The following is a 19,861-nucleotide window of genomic DNA, read 5'->3' as shown; positions in this document are numbered from 1 at the left end:
CTCCCTCCTCCACCCCCTCCTCTCTCCTCCTCCACCACCCTCCACCTTCTCCCTCCTCCACCCCCTCCTCTCTCTTCTCCCTCCCTCCACCCCTCCACCCTCCTCCTCTCTTCTCTCCCTCCTCCACCCCCCTCCTCTTCTCCCTCCTCCACCCCCCTCCTTTCTCCTCCCTCCTCCACCCCCTCCACTCTCTCTCCCTCCTCCACCCCCTCCTCTCTTCTCCCTCCTCCACCCCCTCCTTTCTCCTTTCTCCTCCCTCCTCCACCCCCTCCACTCTTCTCCCTCCTCCACCCCCGCCTCTCTTCTCCTCCTCTCCTCCACCCCCTCCTTTCTCCTTTCTCCTCCCTCCTCCACCCCCTCCACTCTTCTCCCTCCTCCACCCCCTCCTCTCTCTCTTCTCCTCCCTCCTCCACCCCCTCCTCTCTTCTCCCTCCTCCACCCCCTCCTCTCTCCCCTCCTCCCCCCTCCACCCCCTCTTCTCTTCTCCCTCCTCCACCCCCTCCCCTCTCTTCTCCCTCCTCCACCCCTCCTCTCTTCTCCCTCCTCCACCCCCTCCTCTCTTCTCCCCTCCTCCACCCCCTCTTCTCTTCTCCCCCTCCACCCCTCCTCTCATCTCCCTCCTCCACCCCCTCCTCCTCTCTCTCCTCCCTCTTCCACCCCCTCCTCCCTCCTCCACCCCCTCCTCTCTTCTCCACCCCTCTCCTCCGTCCCCTCCACCCCCCTCCACTCTTCTACCTCATCCTCCACCCCTTCCTCTCTTCTCCCTCCTCTACCCCTCCTCTCTCCTCCCTCTTCCACCCCCTCCTCTCTCCTCCCACCCCCTCCTCCCTCCTCCACCCCCTCTCTTCTCCCTCCTCCACCCCCTCCTCTCTCCTCCCTCTTCCACCCCCTCCTCCACCCCCTCCTCCTCCCCTCTTCCAACCCCTCCTCCCCTCTCCACCCCCTCCTCACTTCTCCCTCCTCCATCCCCCCCTCTCTTCTCCCTCCTCCACCCCCTCCTCTCTCCTCCCTCTTCCAACCCCTCCTCCCCCCTCCTCTCTCCTCCCTCCTCAAGCGGGGCAAAATACTATATACAGGGTGTTACGGCACAGAGTCAATGTGGAGACTATATACAGGGGGTACCAGTACAGAGTCAATGTGGAGGCTATACACAGGGTGTTACGGTACAGAGTCAATGTGGAGACTATATACAGGGGGTACCAGTACAGAGTCAATGTGGAGGCTATATACAGGGGGTACTGGTACAGAGTCAATGTGGAGGCTATATACAGGGGGTACCGGTACAGAGTCAATGTGGAGGCTATATACAGGGGGTACCGGTACAGAGTCAATGTGGAGGCTATATACAGGTGGTACCGGTACAGAGTCAATGTGGAGGCTATATACAGGGGGTACCGGTACAGAGTCAATGTGGAAGCTATATACAGGGGGTACCGGTACAGAGTCAATGTGGAGGCTATATACAGGGGGTACCGGTACAGAGTCAATGTGGAGGCTATATACAGGGCGTTATGGTACAGAGTCTATGTGGAGACTATATACAGGATGTTACGGTACAGAGTCAATGTGGAGGCTATATACAGGGGGTACCGGTACAGAGTCAATGTGGAGGCTATATACAGGTGGTACCGGTACAGAGTCAATGTGGAGGCTATATACAGGGGATACCGGTACAGAGTCAATGTGGAAGCTATATACAGGGGGTACCGATACAGAGTCAATGTGGAGGCTATATACAGGGGGTACCGGTACAGAGTCAATGTGGAGGCTATATACAGGGCGTTATGGTACAGAGTCAGTGTGGAGACTATATACAGGGTGTTTACGGTACAGAGTCTATGTGGAGGCTTTATACAGGGCGTTATGGTACAGAGTCAATGTGGAGACTATATACAGGGTATTACGGTACAGAGTCAATGTGGAGGCTATATACAGGGCGTTATGGTACAGAGTCAATGTGGAGACTATATACAGGGTATTACGGTACAGAGTCAATGTGGAGGCTATATACAGGGTGTTACGGTACAGAGTCAATGTGGAGACTATATACAGGGGGTACCAGTACAGAGTCAATGTGGAGACTATATACAGGGGGTACCAGTACAGAGTCAATGTGGAGACTATATACAGGGTGTTACGGTACAGAGTCAATGTGGAGACTATATACAGGGGGTACCGGTACAGAGTCAATGTGGAGGCTATATACAGGGTGTTACGGTACAGAGTCAATGTGGAGACTATATACAGGGGGTACCGGTACAGAGTCAATGTGGAGGCTATATACAGGGTGTTACGGTACAGAGTCAATGTGGAGGCTATATACAGGGTGTTACGGTACAGAGTCAATGTGGAGGCTATATACAGGTGGTACCGGTACAGAGTCAATGTGGAGGCTATATACAGGGTGTTACGGTACAGAGTCAATGTGGAGGCTATATACAGGGTGTTACGGTACAGAGTCAATGTGGAGGCTATATACAGGTGGTACCGGTACAGAGTCAATGTGGAGGCTATATACAGGGTATTACGGTACAGAGTCAATGTGGAGGCTATATACAGGGGGTACTGGTACAGAGTCAATGTGGAGGCTATATACAGGGTATTACGGTACAGAGTCAATGTGGAGGCTATATACAGGGTATTACGGTACAGAGTCAATGTGGAGGCTATATACAGGGGGTACCGGTACAGAGTCAATGTGGAGGCTATATACAGGGGGTACCGGTACAGAGTCAATGTGGAGGCTATATACAGGTGGTACCGGTACAGAGTCAATGTGGAGGCTATATACAGGGTATTACGGTACAGAGTCAATGTGGAGGCTATATACAGGGTATAACGGTACAGAGTCAATGTGGAGGCTATATACAGGGGGTACCGGTACAGAGTCAATGTGGAGGCTATATACAGGGGGTACCGGTACAGAGTCAATGTGGAGGCTATATACAGGTGGTATTGGTACAGAGTCAATGTGGAGGCTATATACAGGGTATTACAGTACAGAGTCAATGTGGAGGCGATATACAGGTGGTACCGGTACAGAGTCAATGTGGAGACTATATACAGGGGGTACCACTACAGAGTCAATGTGGAGGCTATATACAGGGGGTACTGGTACAGAGTCAATGTGGAGGCTTTATACAGGGCGTTATGGTACAGAGTCAATGTGGAGACTATATACAGGGTATTACGGTACAGAGTCAATGTGGAGGCTATATACAGGGCGTTATGGTACAGAGTCAATGTGGAGACTATATACAGGGGGTACCGGTACAGAGTCAATGTGGAGGCTATATACAGGGTGTTACGGTACAGAGTCAATGTGGAGACTATATACAGGGGGTACTGGTACAGAGTCAATGTGGAGGCTATATACAGGGGGTACCGGTACAGAGTCAATGTGGAGGCTATATACAGGGTGTTACGGTACAGAGTCAATGTGGAGACTATATACAGGGGGTACCGGTACAGAGTCAATGTGGAGGCTATATACAGGGTGTTACGGTACAGAGTCAATGTGGAGGCTATATACAGGGTGTTACGGTACAGTCAATGTGGAGGCTATATACAGGTGGTACCGGTACAGAGTCAATGTGGAGGCTATATACAGGGTATTACGGTACAGAGTCAATGTGGAGGCTATATACAGGGGGTACCGGTACAGAGTCAATGTGGAGGCTATATACAGGGGGTACCGGTACAGAGTCAATGTGGAGGCTATATACAGGGTATTACGGTACAGAGTCAATGTGGAGGCTATATACAGGGTATTACGGTACAGAGTCAATGTGGAGGCTATATACAGGGGGTACCGGTACAGAGTCAATGTGGAGGCGATATACAGGGGGTACCGGTACAGAGTCAATGTGGAGGCTATATACAGGGTGGTACCGGTACAGAGTCAATGTGGAGGCTATATACAGGGTATTACGGTACAGAGTCAATGTGGAGGCTATATGCAGGGTATTACGGTACAGAGTCAATGTGGAGGCTATATACAGGGGGTACCAGTACAGAGTCAATGTGGAGGCTATATACAGGGGGTACCGGTACAGAGTCAATGTGGAGGCTATATACAGGTGGTATTGGTACAGAGTCAATGTGGAGGCTATATACAGGGTATTACAGTACAGAGTCAATGTGGAGGCTATATACAGGTGGTACCGGTACAGAGTCAATGTGGAGACTATATACAGGGGGTACCAGTACAGAGTCAATGTGGAGGCTATATACAGGTGGTACCGGTACAGAGTCAATGTGGAGGCTATATACAGGGGGTACCAGTACAGAGTCAATGTGGAGGCTATATACAGGTGGTACCGGTACAGAGTCAATGTGGAGGCTATATACAGGGTGTTACGGTACAGAGTCAATGTGGAGGCTATATACAGGGTGTTATGGTACAGAGTCAATGTGGAGGCTATATACAGGGGGTATTGGTACAGAGTCAATGTGGAGGCTATATACAGGGTGTTATGGTACAGAGTCAATGTGGAGGCTATATACAGGGTATTACGGTACAGAGTCAATGTGGAGGCTATATACAGGGTGTTACGGTACAGAGTCAATGTGGAGACTATATACAGGGGGTACCAGTACAGAGTCAATGTGGAGGCTATATACAGGGTGTTACGGTACAGAGTCAATGTGGAGGCTATATACAGGGTGTTATGGTACAGAGTCAATGTGGAGGCTATATACAGGGTATTACGGTACAGAGTCAATGTGGAGGCTATATACAGGGTGTTACGGTACAGAGTCAATGTGGAGACTATATACAGGGGGTACCAGTACAGAGTCAATGTGGAGGCTATATACAGGGGGTACTGGTACAGAGTCAATGTGGAGGCTATATACAGGGGGTACCGGTACAGAGTCAATGTGGAGGCTATATACAGGGGGTACCGGTACAGAGTCAATGTGGAGGCTATATACAGGTGGTACCGGTACAGAGTCAATGTGGAGGCTATATACAGGGGATACCGGTACAGAGTCAATGTGGAAGCTATATACAGGGGGTACCGATACAGAGTCAATGTGGAGGCTATATACAGGGGGTACCGGTACAGAGTCAATGTGGAGGCTATATACAGGGCGTTATGGTACAGAGTCAATGTGGAGACTATATACAGGGTATTACGGTACAGAGTCAATGTGGAGGCTATATACAGGGCGTTATGGTACAGAGTCAATGTGGAGACTATATACAGGGTATTACGGTACAGAGTCAATGTGGAGGCTATATACAGGGTGTTACGGTACAGAGTCAATGTGGAGGCTATATACAGGGGGTACCAGTACAGAGTCAATGTGGAGACTATATACAGGGTGTTACGGTACAGAGTCAATGTGGAGACTATATACAGGGGGTACCAGTACAGAGTCAATGTGGAGACTATATACAGGGGGATAGGAGTCCGTAGTCAGAGTGAGATGTGGAGGCTATATACAGGGTACCTAGGTACAGAGTCAATGTGGAGGCTATATACAGGGTTATTTCTTACAGAGTCAATGTGGAGGCTATATACAGGGTTTCATTACAGAGTCAATGTGGAGAACTACTGAATATATATACAGATCAGAGTCAATGTCAGGCTATATACAGGGGTACGGTACAGAGTCAATGTGGAGGCTATATACAGGGTTCTGCCTTACAGAGTCAATGTGGAGGCTATATACAGGGGGTACCCAGGAACAGAGTCAATGTGGAGGCTATATACAGGGTGTTCTGGTACAGAGTCAATGTGGAGGCTATATACAGGGGGTACCACTACAGAGTCAATGTGGAGGCTATATACAGGGTTGATACCATACAGAGTCAATGTGGAGGCTATATACAGGGGGTACATCAGAGACTATAGTCAATGTGGAGGCTATATACAGGGTTTACTGAGACAGAGTATCAAGTGGAGGGCTAGCCATACAGGGTTTCTCCACGTCATCGCTATATACGGACAGAAACAAAGAGTCAATGTGGAGGCTATATACGGGGGTACCAGTAACAGAGTCAATGTGGAGGCTATATACAGGGGAACTCACAGAGTCAATCTGTTCAGGCTGATTTACAGGGTTCCTCACAGAGTCAAATGTGGAGGCTATCTTCAGGGAATTACTCTACAGAGTCAATGTGGAGGCTATATACAGGGGTACCAGTACAGAGTCAATGTGGAGGCTATATACAGAACTTTATTTAACAATGGGAGGCAAACTGGAAAACAGAGTCAATGGGAGGCTGCATTCATTGTAGGGGGTATTTTACAGAGTCAATCTGGAATACAGGGGGTCCCTAAAGATCAGCATGTGGAGGCTAACCAGGGGTGGTACAGAGTCAATGTGGAGGCATTGTTACTCTAACAGAGTCAATGTGGAGGCTATATAAGGGTATTACGGGGGTAAAAGCTGACCACAGAGTCATTTTGGAGGCTATATACAGGCAGTACAGAGTCAATGTGGAGGCTATACAGAGGCTTATATACAGGGTAACGCTGAGGCTGTCCAACGCTGGTCAGACAGAGTCAATGTGGAGGCTATATACAGACTGGTTCCATCACAGAGTCAATGTGGAGGCTATATACAGGGGGTACCGTACAGAGTCAATATGGAGGCTATATACAGGGGTTCCGGTACAGAGTCATTAGGAGGCTATATACAGGGTATTCCAGAGTCATAGCAACAGAGTCAATGTGGAGGCTATATACAGGGTATTGATGGTACAGAGTCAATGTGGAGGCTATATACAGGGTATTACTTTTAATCAGAGTCAATGTGTCTGGCTATATACATGACTGAATACAGAGTCAATGTGGAGGCTATATACAGGGGTCCGTACAGAGTCAATGTGGAGGCTATATACAGGGGTTACAGTACAGAGTCAATGTGGAGGCTATATACAGGGGGGCTCAGACACAAGAGGCATGTGGCAGGGTCTACAGAGTCAATGTGGAGGCACGGACTACAGAGATGAAATACAGGGGGTCACGGTACAGAGTCATGTCTATGCTCCCAGGCAGACTAAATAACTTTTTGCCTACAGAGGACAATACAGAGTCACTGTGGAGGCTATATACAGGGGGTACCAGTACAGGTCAATGTGGAGGCTCCAGTCAATGTGGAGGCTATATACAGGGTAAACGTGTATAACCCTACAGAGTCAATGTGGAGGCTATATACAGGGGGTACCGCAGCCAGAGCAATGTGGAGGCTATATACAGGGTGTTTACGGTACAGAGTCAATGTGGAGGCTATATACAGGGCTGTTCCCACAGAGTCAATGTGGAGGCTACCATTGTTCAGGGTGTTCCCAAGAAAGTAAGAGTCAATGTGGAGGCTATATACAGGGTGTACCGCCCAGAGTCAATGTGGAGGCTATCATAGGGGTACCAGTACAGAGTCAATGTGGAGGCTATATACAGGGGGTACCTGTACAGAGTCAATGTGGAGGCTAAATACAGGGGTCCACAGAGTCAATGTGGAGGCTATATACAGGGCACACTGCCCAGAGTCACCTGGGAGGCTATATACAGGTGAGAAGAGTCAATGTGGAGACTATATACAGGGGCTCAGGCATTCATATACAGGGGTACCCTCCAGAGTCAATGTGGAGGCTATATACAGGGGTACCAGTACAGAGTCAATGTGGAGGCTGGGTACAGGGGTCCTGGGGGTACGGTACAGAGTCAATGTGGAGGCTATATACAGGGGGTACCAACATCTCCTCCCCGCTGATCCTCAACAGAGGCCCCACATGTGGAGGCTATATACAGGGGGTACCAGGTACAGAGTCAATGTGGAGGCTATATACAGGGTACCACGGTACAGAGTCATCAAGGCTATATACAGGGTACACAGAGTCAATGTGGAGGCTATATACAGGGGTACCAGTACAGAGTCAATGTGGAGGCTATATACAGGGGGTACCGGTACAGAGTCAATGTGGAGGCTATATACAGGGGTACCGGTACAGAGTCAATGTCATATACAAAACTCAAGGGAGGCTAGATGATTGTCAATGGGAGGCTATATACAGGGGTACAGTACAGAGTCAATGTGGAGGCTATATACAGGGGGTCGATGGAACAGAGTCAATGTGGAGAGGGTAGCTAGTTTTAAGAGGCAATGTGGAGGCTATATACATCACAGACAAACTGAATTGGTCCACTACACTGACAGAGTCAATGTATATACGGTACAAGTCAATGTGGCAGCAGCTATATACAGGGGGAGGCTGAAGAGTCAATGTGGAGGCTATGTCACCAAACAGAGTCAATGTGGAGGCTATATACAGGGGTACCAGTACAGAGTCATGTGGAGGCTATATACAGGGGTACGGTACAGAGTCAATGTGGAGGCTATATACAGGGGTAGTGAGGACTGAGTCAATGTGGAGGCTATATACAGGGGGTACCAGTACAGAGTCAATGTGGAGGCTATATACAGGGGGTACCCGTACAGAGTCAATGTGAAGGCTATAAAGATCATCAGGGGGTTACCGTACAGAGTCCTGTGGAGGCTATCATACAGAAGGCGAGGTCAGTACAGGTGCATATACAGCTGGGACCGTACAGAGTCAATGTGGAGGCTATATACAGGGGTTACCATCAGAGTCAATGTGGAGGCTATATACAGGGGGTACCACTACAGAGTCAATGTGGCTATATACAGGGGGTACTGTACAGAGTCAATGTGGAGGCAACTCCAGCCATTTTATATAATGGGAATTGATGGGAATTATGTAAAGAGTCACTGTGCCAGGCTTTAAACAATGCTACCTTATATAATGTGGAGGCTATACCCAGAGTACATTATTCATCTCATATGCATATGTATATACTGTACTCTACAGAGTCAATGTGGAGGCTATATACAGGGGTATCACAGAGTCACTTTAACTATGCCACTTTGTTTACTTTGTCTACAGAGGGGTATATACTGTACTAGATCAATGTACTGTATGCAGGGGTCTGTACAGAGTCATTCAGGCTATATACAGGGGTACCGTACAGAGTCAATGTGGAGGCTATACACTGGTATAAGACAGAGTTTTGGAATTGGGGGTACCGTTAGAGTCAATTGGAGGTTATCACTGCATTGTCAGAGTCAACTAGAGGCTACAAGCAGGGGGTTTCGCTACAGAGTCAATGTGGAGGCTATATACAGGGGGTACCATGAGTCATGTGACAAATAAAATTTGATTTGATTTTTTTATACAGGGGGTACCAGTACAGAGTCAATGTGGAGACTATATACAGGGTGTTACGGTACAGAGTCAATGTGGAGGCTATATACAGGGGGTACCGGTACAGAGTCAATGTGGAGACTATATACAGGGTGTTACGGTACAGAGTCAATGTGGAGACTATATACAGGGGGTACCGGTACAGAGTCAATGTGGAGGCTATATACAGGGTGTTACGGTACAGAGTCAATGTGGAGACTATATACAGGGGGTACCGGTACAGAGTCAATGTGGAGGCTATATACAGGGTATTACAGTACAGAGTCAATGTGGAGGCTATATACAGGTGGTACCGGTACAGAGTCAATGTGGAGACTATATACAGGGGGTACCAGTATAGAGTCAATGTGGAGGCTATATACAGGGGGTACTGGTACAGAGTCAATGTGGAGGCTATATACAGGGGGTACCAGTACAGAGTCAATGTGGAGGCTATATACAGGGTGTTACGGTACAGAGTCAATGTGGAGGCTATATACAGGGTGTCATGGTACAGAGTCAATGTGGAGACTATATACAGGGTATTACGGTACAGAGTCAATGTGGAGGCTATATACAGGGGGTACCGGTACAGAGTCAATGTGGAGGCTATATACAGGGGGTACCGGTACAGAGTCAATGTGGAGGCTATATACAGGGGGTACCGGTACAGAGTCAATGTGGAGGCTATATACAGGTGGTACCGGTACAGAGTCAATGTGGAGGCTATATACAGGGTATTACGGTACAGAGTCAATGTGGAGACTATATACAGGGTATTACAGTACAGAGTCAATGTGGAGGCTATATACAGGTGGTACCGGTACAGAGTCAATGTGGAGGCTATATACAGGGGGTACCAGTACAGAGTCAATGTGGAGGCTATATACAGGGGGTACTGGTACAGAGTCAATGTGGAGGCTATATACAGGGGGTACCAGTACAGAGTCAATGTGGAGGCTATATACAGGGTGTTACGGTACAGAGTCAATGTGGAGGCTATATACAGGGTGTTATGGTACAGAGTCAATGTGGAGGCTATATACAGGGGGTACCAGTACAGAGTCAATGTGGAGGCTATATACAGGGTGTTACGGTACAGAGTCAATGTGGAGGCTATATACAGGGTGTTATGGTACAGAGTCAATGTGGAGGCTATATACAGGGTGTAACCGGTACAGAGTCAATGTGGAGGCTATATACAGGGGTACCGGTACAGAGTCAATGTGGAGGCTATATACAGGGGGTACCGGTACAGAGTCAATGTGGAGGCTATATACAGGGGTTACCGGTACAGAGTCAATGTGGAGGCTATATACAGGGGTACCGGTACAGAGTCAATGTGGAGGCTATATACAGGGGTACCAGTACAGAGTCAATGTGGAGGCTATATACAGGGGGTACCGGTACAGAGTCAATGTGGAGGCTATATACAGGGTATTACAGTACAGAGTCAATGTGGAGGCTATATACAGGTGGTACCGGTACAGAGTCAATGTGGAGACTATATACAGGGGGTACCAGTACAGAGTCAATGTGGAGGCTATATACAGGGGGTACCGGTACAGAGTCAATGTGGAGGCTATATACAGGGTATTACGGTACAGAGTCAATGTGGAGGCTATATACAGGGGGTACCGGTACAGAGTCAATGTGGAGGCTATATACAGGGTATTACGGTACAGAGTCAATGTGGAGGCTATATACAGGGTGTTACGGTACAGAGTCAATGTGGAGGCTATATACAGGGGGTACCAGTACAGAGTCAATGTGGAGGCTATATACAGGGTGTTACGGTACAGAGTCAATGTGGAGGCTATATACAGGGGGTACCAGTACAGAGTCAATGTGGAGGCTATATACAGGGTGTTACGGTACAGAGTCAATGTGGAGGCTATATACAGGGTGTTACGGTACAGAGTCAATGTGGAGGCTATATACAGGGTATTACGGTACAGAGTCAATGTGGAGGCTATATACAGGGGGTACCAGTACAGAGTCAATGTGGAGGCTATATACAGGGTATTACGGTACAGAGTCAATGTGGAGGCTATATACAGGGGGTACCAGTACAGAGTCAATGTGGAGGCTATATACAGGGGGTACCGGTACAGAGTCAATGTGGAGGCTATATACAGGGGGGTGTACCGTACAGAGTCAATGTGGAGGCTATATACAGGGGGTACCGGTACAGAGTCAATGTGGAGGCTATATACAGGTGGTACCGGTACAGAGTCAATGTGGAGGCTATATACAGGGGGTACGGTACAGAGTCAATGTGGAGGCTATATACAGGGTATTACAGTACAGAGTCAATGTGGAGGCTATATACAGGTGGTACCGGTACAGAGTCAATGTGGAGGCTATATACAGGGGGTACCAGTACAGAGTCAATGTGGAGGCTATATACAGGGTGTACTGGTACAGAGTCAATGTGGAGGCTATATACAGGGGTACCAGTACAGAGTCAATGTGGAGGCTATATACAGGGTGTTACGGTACAGAGTCAATGTGGAGGCTATATACAGGGTGTTACGGTACAGAGTCAATGTGGAGGCTATATACAGGGGTACCGGTACAGAGTCAATGTGGAGGCTATATACAGGGGGTACCGGTACAGAGTCAATGTGGAGGCTATATACAGGGGGTACCGGTACAGAGTCAATGTGGAGGCTATATACAGGGGGTACCGGTACAGAGTCAATGTGGAGGCTATATACAGGGGGTACCGGTACAGAGTCAATGTGGAGACTATATACAGGGGGTACCAGTACAGAGTCAATGTGGAGGCTGTATACAGGGGGTACCGGTACAGAGTCAATGTGGAGGCTATATACAGGGTATTACAGTACAGAGTCAATGTGGAGGCTATATACAGGTGGTACCGGTACAGAGTCAATGTGGAGACTATATACAGGGGGTACCAGTACAGAGTCAATGTGGAGGCTATATACAGGGGTACCGGTACAGAGTCAATGTGGAGGCTATATACAGGGTATTACGGTACAGAGTCAATGTGGAGGCTATATACAGGGGGTACCAGTACAGAGTCAATGTGGAGGCTATATACAGGGTATTACGGTACAGAGTCAATGTGGAGGCTATATACAGGGTATACGGTACAGAGTCAATGTGGAGGCTATATACAGGGTACCAGTACAGAGTCAATGTGGAGGCTATATACAGGGTGTTACGGTACAGAGTCAATGTGGAGGCTATATACAGGGGTACCAGTACAGAGTCAATGTGGAGGCTATATACAGGGTGTTACGGTACAGAGTCAATGTGGAGGCTATATACAGGGTGTTACAGTACAGAGTCAATGTGGAGGCTATATACAGGGTGTTACAGTACAGAGTCAATGTGGAGGCTATATACAGGGGGTACCAGTACAGAGTCAATGTGGAGGCTATATACAGGGTGTTACGGTACAGAGTCAATGTGGAGGCTATATACAGGGGTACCAGTACAGAGTCAATGTGGAGGCTATATACAGGGGTTACAGTACAGAGTCAATGTGGAGGCTATATACAGGGGTACCAGTACAGAGTCAATGTGGAGGCTATATACAGGTGGTACCGGTACAGAGTCAATGTGGAGGCTATATACAGGGGTACCAGGTACAGAGTCAATGTGGAGGCTATATACAGGGGTTACGGTACAGAGTCAATGTGGAGGCTATATACAGGGGTACCGGTACAGAGTCAATGTGGAGGCTATATACAGGGGTACCAGTACAGAGTCAATGTGGAGGCTATATACAGGGGTACCAGTACAGAGTCAATGTGGAGGCTATATACAGGGGTACCGGTACAGAGTCAATGTGGAGGCTATATACAGGGTGGTACCAGTACAGAGTCAATGTGGAGGCTATATACAGGGTGTTACAGTACAGAGTACTGGTACAGAGTCAATGTGGAGGCTATATACAGGTGGTACCGGTACAGAGTCAATGTGGAGGCTATATACAGGGGGTACCAGTACAGAGTCAATGTGGAGGCTATATACAGGGTATTACGGTACAGAGTCAATGTGGAGGCTATATACAGGGGGTACCAGTACAGAGTCAATGTGGAGGCTATATACAGGGGGTACCGGTACAGAGTCAATGTGGAGGCTATATACAGGGGGTACCGGTACAGAGTCAATGTGGAGGCTATATACAGGTGGTACCAGTACAGAGTCAATGTGGAGGATATATACAGGGTGTTACAGTACAGAGTCAATGTGGAGGCTATATACAGGGGGTACCGGTACAGAGTCAATGTGGAGGCTATATACAGGTGGTACCGGTACAGAGTCAATGTGGAGGCTATATACAGGGGGTACCAGTACAGAGTCAACGTGGAGGCTATATACAGGTGGTACCGGTACAGAGTCAATGTGGAGACTATATACAGGGTATTACGGTACAGAGTCAATGTGGAGGCTATATACAGGGGGTACAATCCACAAACGTAGACCATATGAAACGTTACCGTGGTTACCGTTGTACAACCTTCCTATTTACTTCCTCTTTTCCCAGGTTAATAATGTAGATTTTGCTAATATAATCCGAGAAGAGGCGGTGCTGTTCCTCCTTGACCTCCCTAAAGGTGAAGAGGTCACCATCCTGGCCCAGAAGAAGAAGGACGGTGAGTGCAGGAGGACGAGAGGAACCTGGATGGTTCACAGACTGAGGAGTGATCCCTTTAACTCCATCCCTCCCAGGGTTTTTCAAACGTCTCCTCGGAGATCCCCAGACGGTCCATGTATTTGAACTTTTCTACAGCTAGCTTACCTGATTTAACTGGTCAACTAATCATCTAGCCGATGACTACCTGAATCAGGTGAGGAGCTAGTTCAGGGCTAGCTATAAAAATATATATATATATATTTTTATGTCTGGGAATCCCTGAGGAGAGGTTTGAAAAACACTGTTATATATCAATATTTGCAGATCTGAAGGTTTGAAAGGTACAATCAGTTTATCTGATGGTTCCGATAGGTACAATCAGTTTATCTGAAGGTTCCGATAGGTACAATCAGTTTATCTGAAGGTTCCGATAGGTACAATCAGTTTATCTGATGGTTCCGATAGGTACAATCAGTTTATCTGATGGTTCCGATAGGTACAATCATTTTATCTGAAGGTTCCGATAGGTACAATCAGTTTATCTGAAGGTTTGAAAGGTACAATCCGTTTATCTGAAGGTTCCGATAGGTACAATCAGTTTATCTGAAGGTTCCGATAGGTACAATCCGTTTATCTGAAGGTTCCGATAGGTACAATCAGTTTATCTGAAGGTTCCGATAGGTACAATCAGTTTATCTGAAGGTTCCGATAGGTACAATCAGTTTATCTGATGGTTCCGATAGGTACAATCAGTTTATCTGATGGTTCCGATAGGTACAATCAGTTTATCTGATGGTTCCGATAGGTACAATCAGTTTATCTGATGGTTCCGATAGGTACAATCAGTTTATCTGAAGGTTCCGATAGGTACAATCAGTTTATCTGAAGGTTCCGATAGGTACAATCAGTTTATCTGATGGTTCCGATAGGTACAATCAGTTTATCCGATGGTTCCGATAGGTACAATCAGTTTATCTGAAGGTTCCGATAGGTACAATCAGTTTATCTGAAGGTTCCGATAGGTACAATCAGTTTATCTGAAGGTTCCGATAGGTACAATCAGTTTATCTGAAGGTTCCGATAGGTACAATCAGTTTATCTGAAGGTCCCGATAGGTACAATCAGTTTAGTGGTGTAGCTTCCACCATACAGATCTGCAATCATCAAATAATTAGGCCCAAGGTAATGGTGGTGAAGCTTCCACCATACAGATCTGCAGGCCAAGGTAATGGTGGTGAAGCTTCCACCATACAGATCTGCAGGCCAAGGTAATGGTGGTGAAGCTTCCACCATACAGATCTGCAGGCCAAGGTAATGGTGGTGAAGCAAATTGGGACCAGTTGAACTTCCATCATCTGAGATTTATCTCTATTGTCTGCTCTGCTCTGCTCTCCTTTCTGTCTGTCTCTAACTCTGTCTGCTCTGCTCTCTCTGTCTGTCTCTGCTCTCCTTGTCTGACTCTGTCTGCTCTGCTCTCCTTTCTGTCTGACTCTGTCTCTGACTCTGTCTGTCTATGTCTCTGTCTGCTCTGCTCTCCTTTCTGTCTGTCTCTAACTCTGTCTGTCTCTGTCTCTGTCTGCTCTGCTCTCCTTTCTGTCTGTCTCTAACTCTGTCTGTCTCTGTCTCTAACTCTGTCTGACTCTGCTCTCCTTTCTGTCTGTCTCTAACTCTGTCTGTCTCTGTCTCTAACTCTGTCTGTTTCTGTCTCTAACTCTGTCTGACTCTGCTCTCCTTTCTGTCTCTCTCTCTAACTCTGTCTGCTCTGCTCTCCTTTCTGTCTGTCTCTGTCTCTAACTCTGTCTCTGTCTGTCTCTGTCTCTAACTCTGTCTCTAACTCTGTCTCTGACTCTGTCTCTAACTCTTACTCTGTCTCTTACTCTGTCTCTGACTCTGTCTCTGACTCTGTCTCTGACTCTGTCTCGGACTCTGTCTCTAACTCTTGACTCTGTCTCTAACTCTGTCTCTAACTCTGACTCTGTCTCTGACTCTAACTCGGTCTCTCTCTTAACTCTGTCTCAACTCTCTGTCTTTCTCTTAACTCTCTTTCTCTTAACTCTCTCTCTCTTAACTCTCTCTCTCTTAACTCTCTGTCTCTCTCTTAACTCTGTCTTTCAACTCTCTGTCTCTCAACTCTCTGTCTCCAACTCTGATACTCAAACTCAGTCTGTGTTCTGGTCCAGTGTACCGGCGGATCGTGGAGTCTGATGTGGGCGACTCGTTCTACATCCGGACCCACTTTGAGTATGAGAAGGAGTCTCCGTACGGCCTGAGCTTCAACAAGGGAGAGGTGTTCAGAGTGGTGGACACCCTGTACAACGGCAAGCTGGGCTCCTGGCTGGCCATCCGCATTGGGAAGAACCATCAGGAAGTAGAGAGAGGCATCATACCTAACAAGAACAGGTGATGATGACACTATTTCCGTCTTCTCTTCAGTCCTGTCCATTTTGGCTCCTCTCTGGGTGTTTATCAGCAAGCCATAATGAGGTTGAGTTTTCACAGAAATCAGTTTTGTTTATTTGAAAACAGAATGTGTTCTGTATACCTGGTTTTTAGACAATCATGTAAATGTGTTAAAATAATAGGGGAAGATTCACAGGGGTCACAAGTCATCAGAACAATGTTAACGTCACGTTGTCGTCTCGTAGCTTTAACCACATTTGTTATGATTATCATTGCCATGTAAGTGCCTCTGTGTTGGCAGTATTGACGTTTGCCGTGCCAAGTTTACTGGACAGTGTCACAGACACGTGAAAGCCCTCGACAGAGGTGTCTCTACCAAGAGCTCTGTCTGTCCCTCTCTCATTCTCTTGTTCTGAATAGAAAAACAACTCCAGCACACCGGTGATTTTGATTCCCCATAAATGCATATTTCATGCATATTTTTCACCAACATTTCAATCAATAGACCTTCATCCTCTGAGTTATACAGAGAACTAAATCTCGTTCTCATTTTTGTAAATACTATTTTTTTTGTATCCCTTTTTCTCCCCCAATTTCGTGGTATCCAATTGGTAGTTACAGTCTTGTCTCATCACTGCAACTCCCGTATGGACTTGGGAGAGGCAAAGGTCGAGAGCCATGTGTCCTCCGAAACACAACCCAACCACACTGCTTCTTGACACAATGCCCACTTAACCCGGAAACCAGCCACACCAATATGTCAGAGGAAACACCGTACACCTGGTGACCGTGTCAGTGTGCACTGAGCCCGGCCCGCCACAGGAGTCACTAGAGCGCGATGGGACAAGAACATCCCTGCCGGCCAAACCCTCCCCTAACCCGGACGACGCTGGGCCAAACCCTCCCCTAACCCGGACGACGCTGGGCCAAACCCTCCCCTAACTCGGACGACGCTGGGCCAAACCCTCCCTAACCCGGACGATGCTGGGCCAAACCCTCCCTAACCCGGACGACGCTGGGCCAAACCCTCCCCTAACTCGGACGATGCTGGGCCAAACCCCCCTAACTCGGATGATGCTGGGCCAAACCCCTCCCTGGACGATGCTGGGCCAAACCCTCCCCCAACCCGGATGATGCTGGGCCAAACCCTCCCCCAACCCGGATGATGCTGGGCCAAACCCTCCCCCCTAACTCGGATTATGCTGGGCCAAACCCTCCCCCAACCCGGACGATGCTGGGCCAAACCCTCCCCTAACCCGGACGATGCTGGGCCAAACCCTCCCCTAACCCGGATGACGCTGGGCCAAACCCTCCCCTAACTCGGATGATGCTGGGCCAAACCCTCCCCCAACCCGGACGACGGGCCAAACCTCCCCTAACCCGGCCAAACCCTCCCCTAACCCGGACGACGCTGGGCCAAACCCTCCCCCTAACTCGGATGATGCTGGGCCAAACCCTCCCCAACCCGGGCCAAACCCTCCCCTAACCGGATGATGCTGGGCCAAACCCTCCCCTATCCCGGACGACGCTGGGCCAAACCCTCCCCTAACCCGGACAATGCTGGGCCAAACCCTCCCCTAACCCGGACGATGCTGGGCCAAACCCTCCCCCAACCCGGACGATGCTGGGCCAAACCCTCCCCTAACCCGGACGACGCTGGGCCAAACCCTCCCCTAACTCGGATGATGCTGGGCCAAACCCTCCCCTAACCCGGACGACGCTGGGCCAAACCCTCCCCTAACCCGGACGACGCTGGGCCAAACCCTCCCCTAACCCGGACGACGCTGGGCCAATTGTGCGCCGCCCCATGGACCTCCCGGTCACGGCCGGCTACGACAGAGCCTGGACTGCCTTAAACCACTGCACCACTCGGGAGACCGAATCTCATTCTCTTTTACAGAGAAAAACATAACAACAAACTTCTCTCCACTCTGGGCGTGAAATACAGCCTCGCCAAGACAGCAGGGTTAGGGTTAGTTATCGAGTTAGTTATCGAGTTAGTTAGTTATCCAACTCCCTCTCCTCTATCTGTCTCCAGAGCGGAGCAGCTGTCCAGCGTGCAGTACAGTCTCCCCAAGACAGCAGGGGGCGACAGGGCAGACTTCTGGAGGTTCAGGGGCCTGAGGAGCTCCAAGAGGAACCTGAGGAAGAGCAGAGAGGACCTGTCGGCCCAGCCCGTACAGTCCAAGTTCCCTGCATACGAGAGGGTGGTGCTTAGAGAAGGTGAGGATGACTTGCCTTGTAATAACACATTATAAATTCTTATCTGTGCTAAAAAACATAAAGCCTCCTCCCTCAGCCCATCCTCCCTCAGCCCCTCCTCCCTCAGCCCCTTCTCCCTCAGCCCATCCTCCCTCAGCTCCTTGTCTGTAGCCCCTCTCCTCTAGCCCCTCCTAGCCCCTCCTTCCTCAGCCCCTCCTCCCTCAGCTCCTCCTCCCTAGCCCCTCCTCCCTCAGCCCATCCTCCCTCAGCTCCTTCTCTCTAGCCCCTCCTCTCTAGCCCCTCCTCTCTATAGCCCATCCTCCCTCAGCTCCTCCTCCCTAGCCCCTCCTCTCTCTAGCCCCTCCTCCCTCAGCCCCTCCTCCCTCAGCCCCTTCTCCCGCAGCCTCTCCTCTCTAGCCCCTTCTCCCTCAGCCCCTCCTCTTCAGCCCCTCCTCCCTAGCTCCTTCTCCCTCAGCCCTCCACTCTAGCCCTTCCTCTCTAGCCCCTCCTGCCTAGCCCCTCCTGCTTCAGCCTCTTCTCCCTCAGCCCCTCCTCCCTCAGCTCCTCCTCCCTAGCCCCTCCTCCCTCAGCCCCTTCTCCCTCAGCCCCTCCTCTCTAGCCCCTACTCCCTCAGCTCCTCCTCCCTAGCCCCCACTCCCTCAGCCCTCCTCTCTAGCCCCTCCTCCCTAACCCCTCCTTCCTAGGTACTCCTCCCTCAGCCCTCCTTTCTAGCTACTCTTGTAAATCGTAACCTGTCTCTAATATTGGTGAGCTTTCATAATGTAGCTCCAACTATAAATATTGTCTTTCAATTGATAGAGGGGAGAAAAAGACCCCTGGGGTGGGTTGTAAACACTACGGTTTGCTGCTACACAATCCTGACCCAAATATTCTGCTTTTACTAACTTGTTACGCTGTTTTTAAATTAAACAATTGTTATTGCTTTTAGAATGTGTATTTTCTTTAGTTGTGTAGTTTTAGTTATAAATTTGTGTTAACTTCTTGCGTCGAACCATCCCAGATCCGGGATCGTGACTACAGTCTCAAGCCCATTACCAGAACGCAACGTTAACTATTCATAAAAATCGCAAATGAAATGAAATAAATATGCTAGCTCTCAAGCTTAGCCTTTTGTGAACAACACTGTCATCTCAGATTTTCAAAATATGCTTCTCAACCATAGCAAAACAAGCATTTGTGTAACAGTATTGATAGCTAGCATAGCATTTAGCGTTAGCATTAAGCAGGCAACATTTTCACAAAAACCAGAAAAGCATTCAAATAAAATCATTTACCTTTGATGAACTTTGGATGTTTTCAATGAGGAGACTCTCAGTTAGATAGCAAATGTAAAGTTTTTCCTGAAAGATTATTTGTTTAGGAGAAATCGCTCCGTTTTGTTCATCACGTTTAGCTACGAAAAAAACCTG

The 19,861-nt window shown here is 48.6% G+C and overlaps 1 protein-coding gene and 1 long non-coding RNA gene across 11 annotated transcripts in view; both read left to right on the top strand.

Moving 5' to 3' along the window:
- The window catches only part of LOC118378188 (tight junction protein ZO-1-like), a 287,079-nt gene that overhangs the window by 225,350 nt on the left and 41,868 nt on the right, over window positions 1-19,861 (top strand). For all 10 annotated transcript variants that reach the window (XM_052466581.1, XM_052466587.1, XM_052466586.1 and 7 more), the window contains 3 exons: window positions 13,740-13,848; window positions 16,010-16,229; window positions 18,268-18,452. In XM_052466581.1, the coding sequence (XP_052322541.1) occupies window positions 13,740-13,848; window positions 16,010-16,229; window positions 18,268-18,452 (514 nt within the window). The remainder of the gene's footprint in view (window positions 1-13,739; window positions 13,849-16,009; window positions 16,230-18,267; window positions 18,453-19,861) is intronic.
- Window positions 1,195-12,667, top strand: LOC127908403 (uncharacterized). The gene is made up of 3 exons (XR_008067100.1): window positions 1,195-1,349; window positions 2,404-2,481; window positions 12,556-12,667. It is a non-coding gene; the product is annotated as an uncharacterized LOC127908403 (long non-coding RNA).

Source organism: Oncorhynchus keta, chromosome 17 (assembly GCF_023373465.1).
Source record: "Oncorhynchus keta strain PuntledgeMale-10-30-2019 chromosome 17, Oket_V2, whole genome shotgun sequence".
Lineage (NCBI taxonomy): Eukaryota > Metazoa > Chordata > Actinopteri > Salmoniformes > Salmonidae > Oncorhynchus > Oncorhynchus keta.
This window is presented reverse-complemented; position numbering and strand designations above follow the sequence as displayed.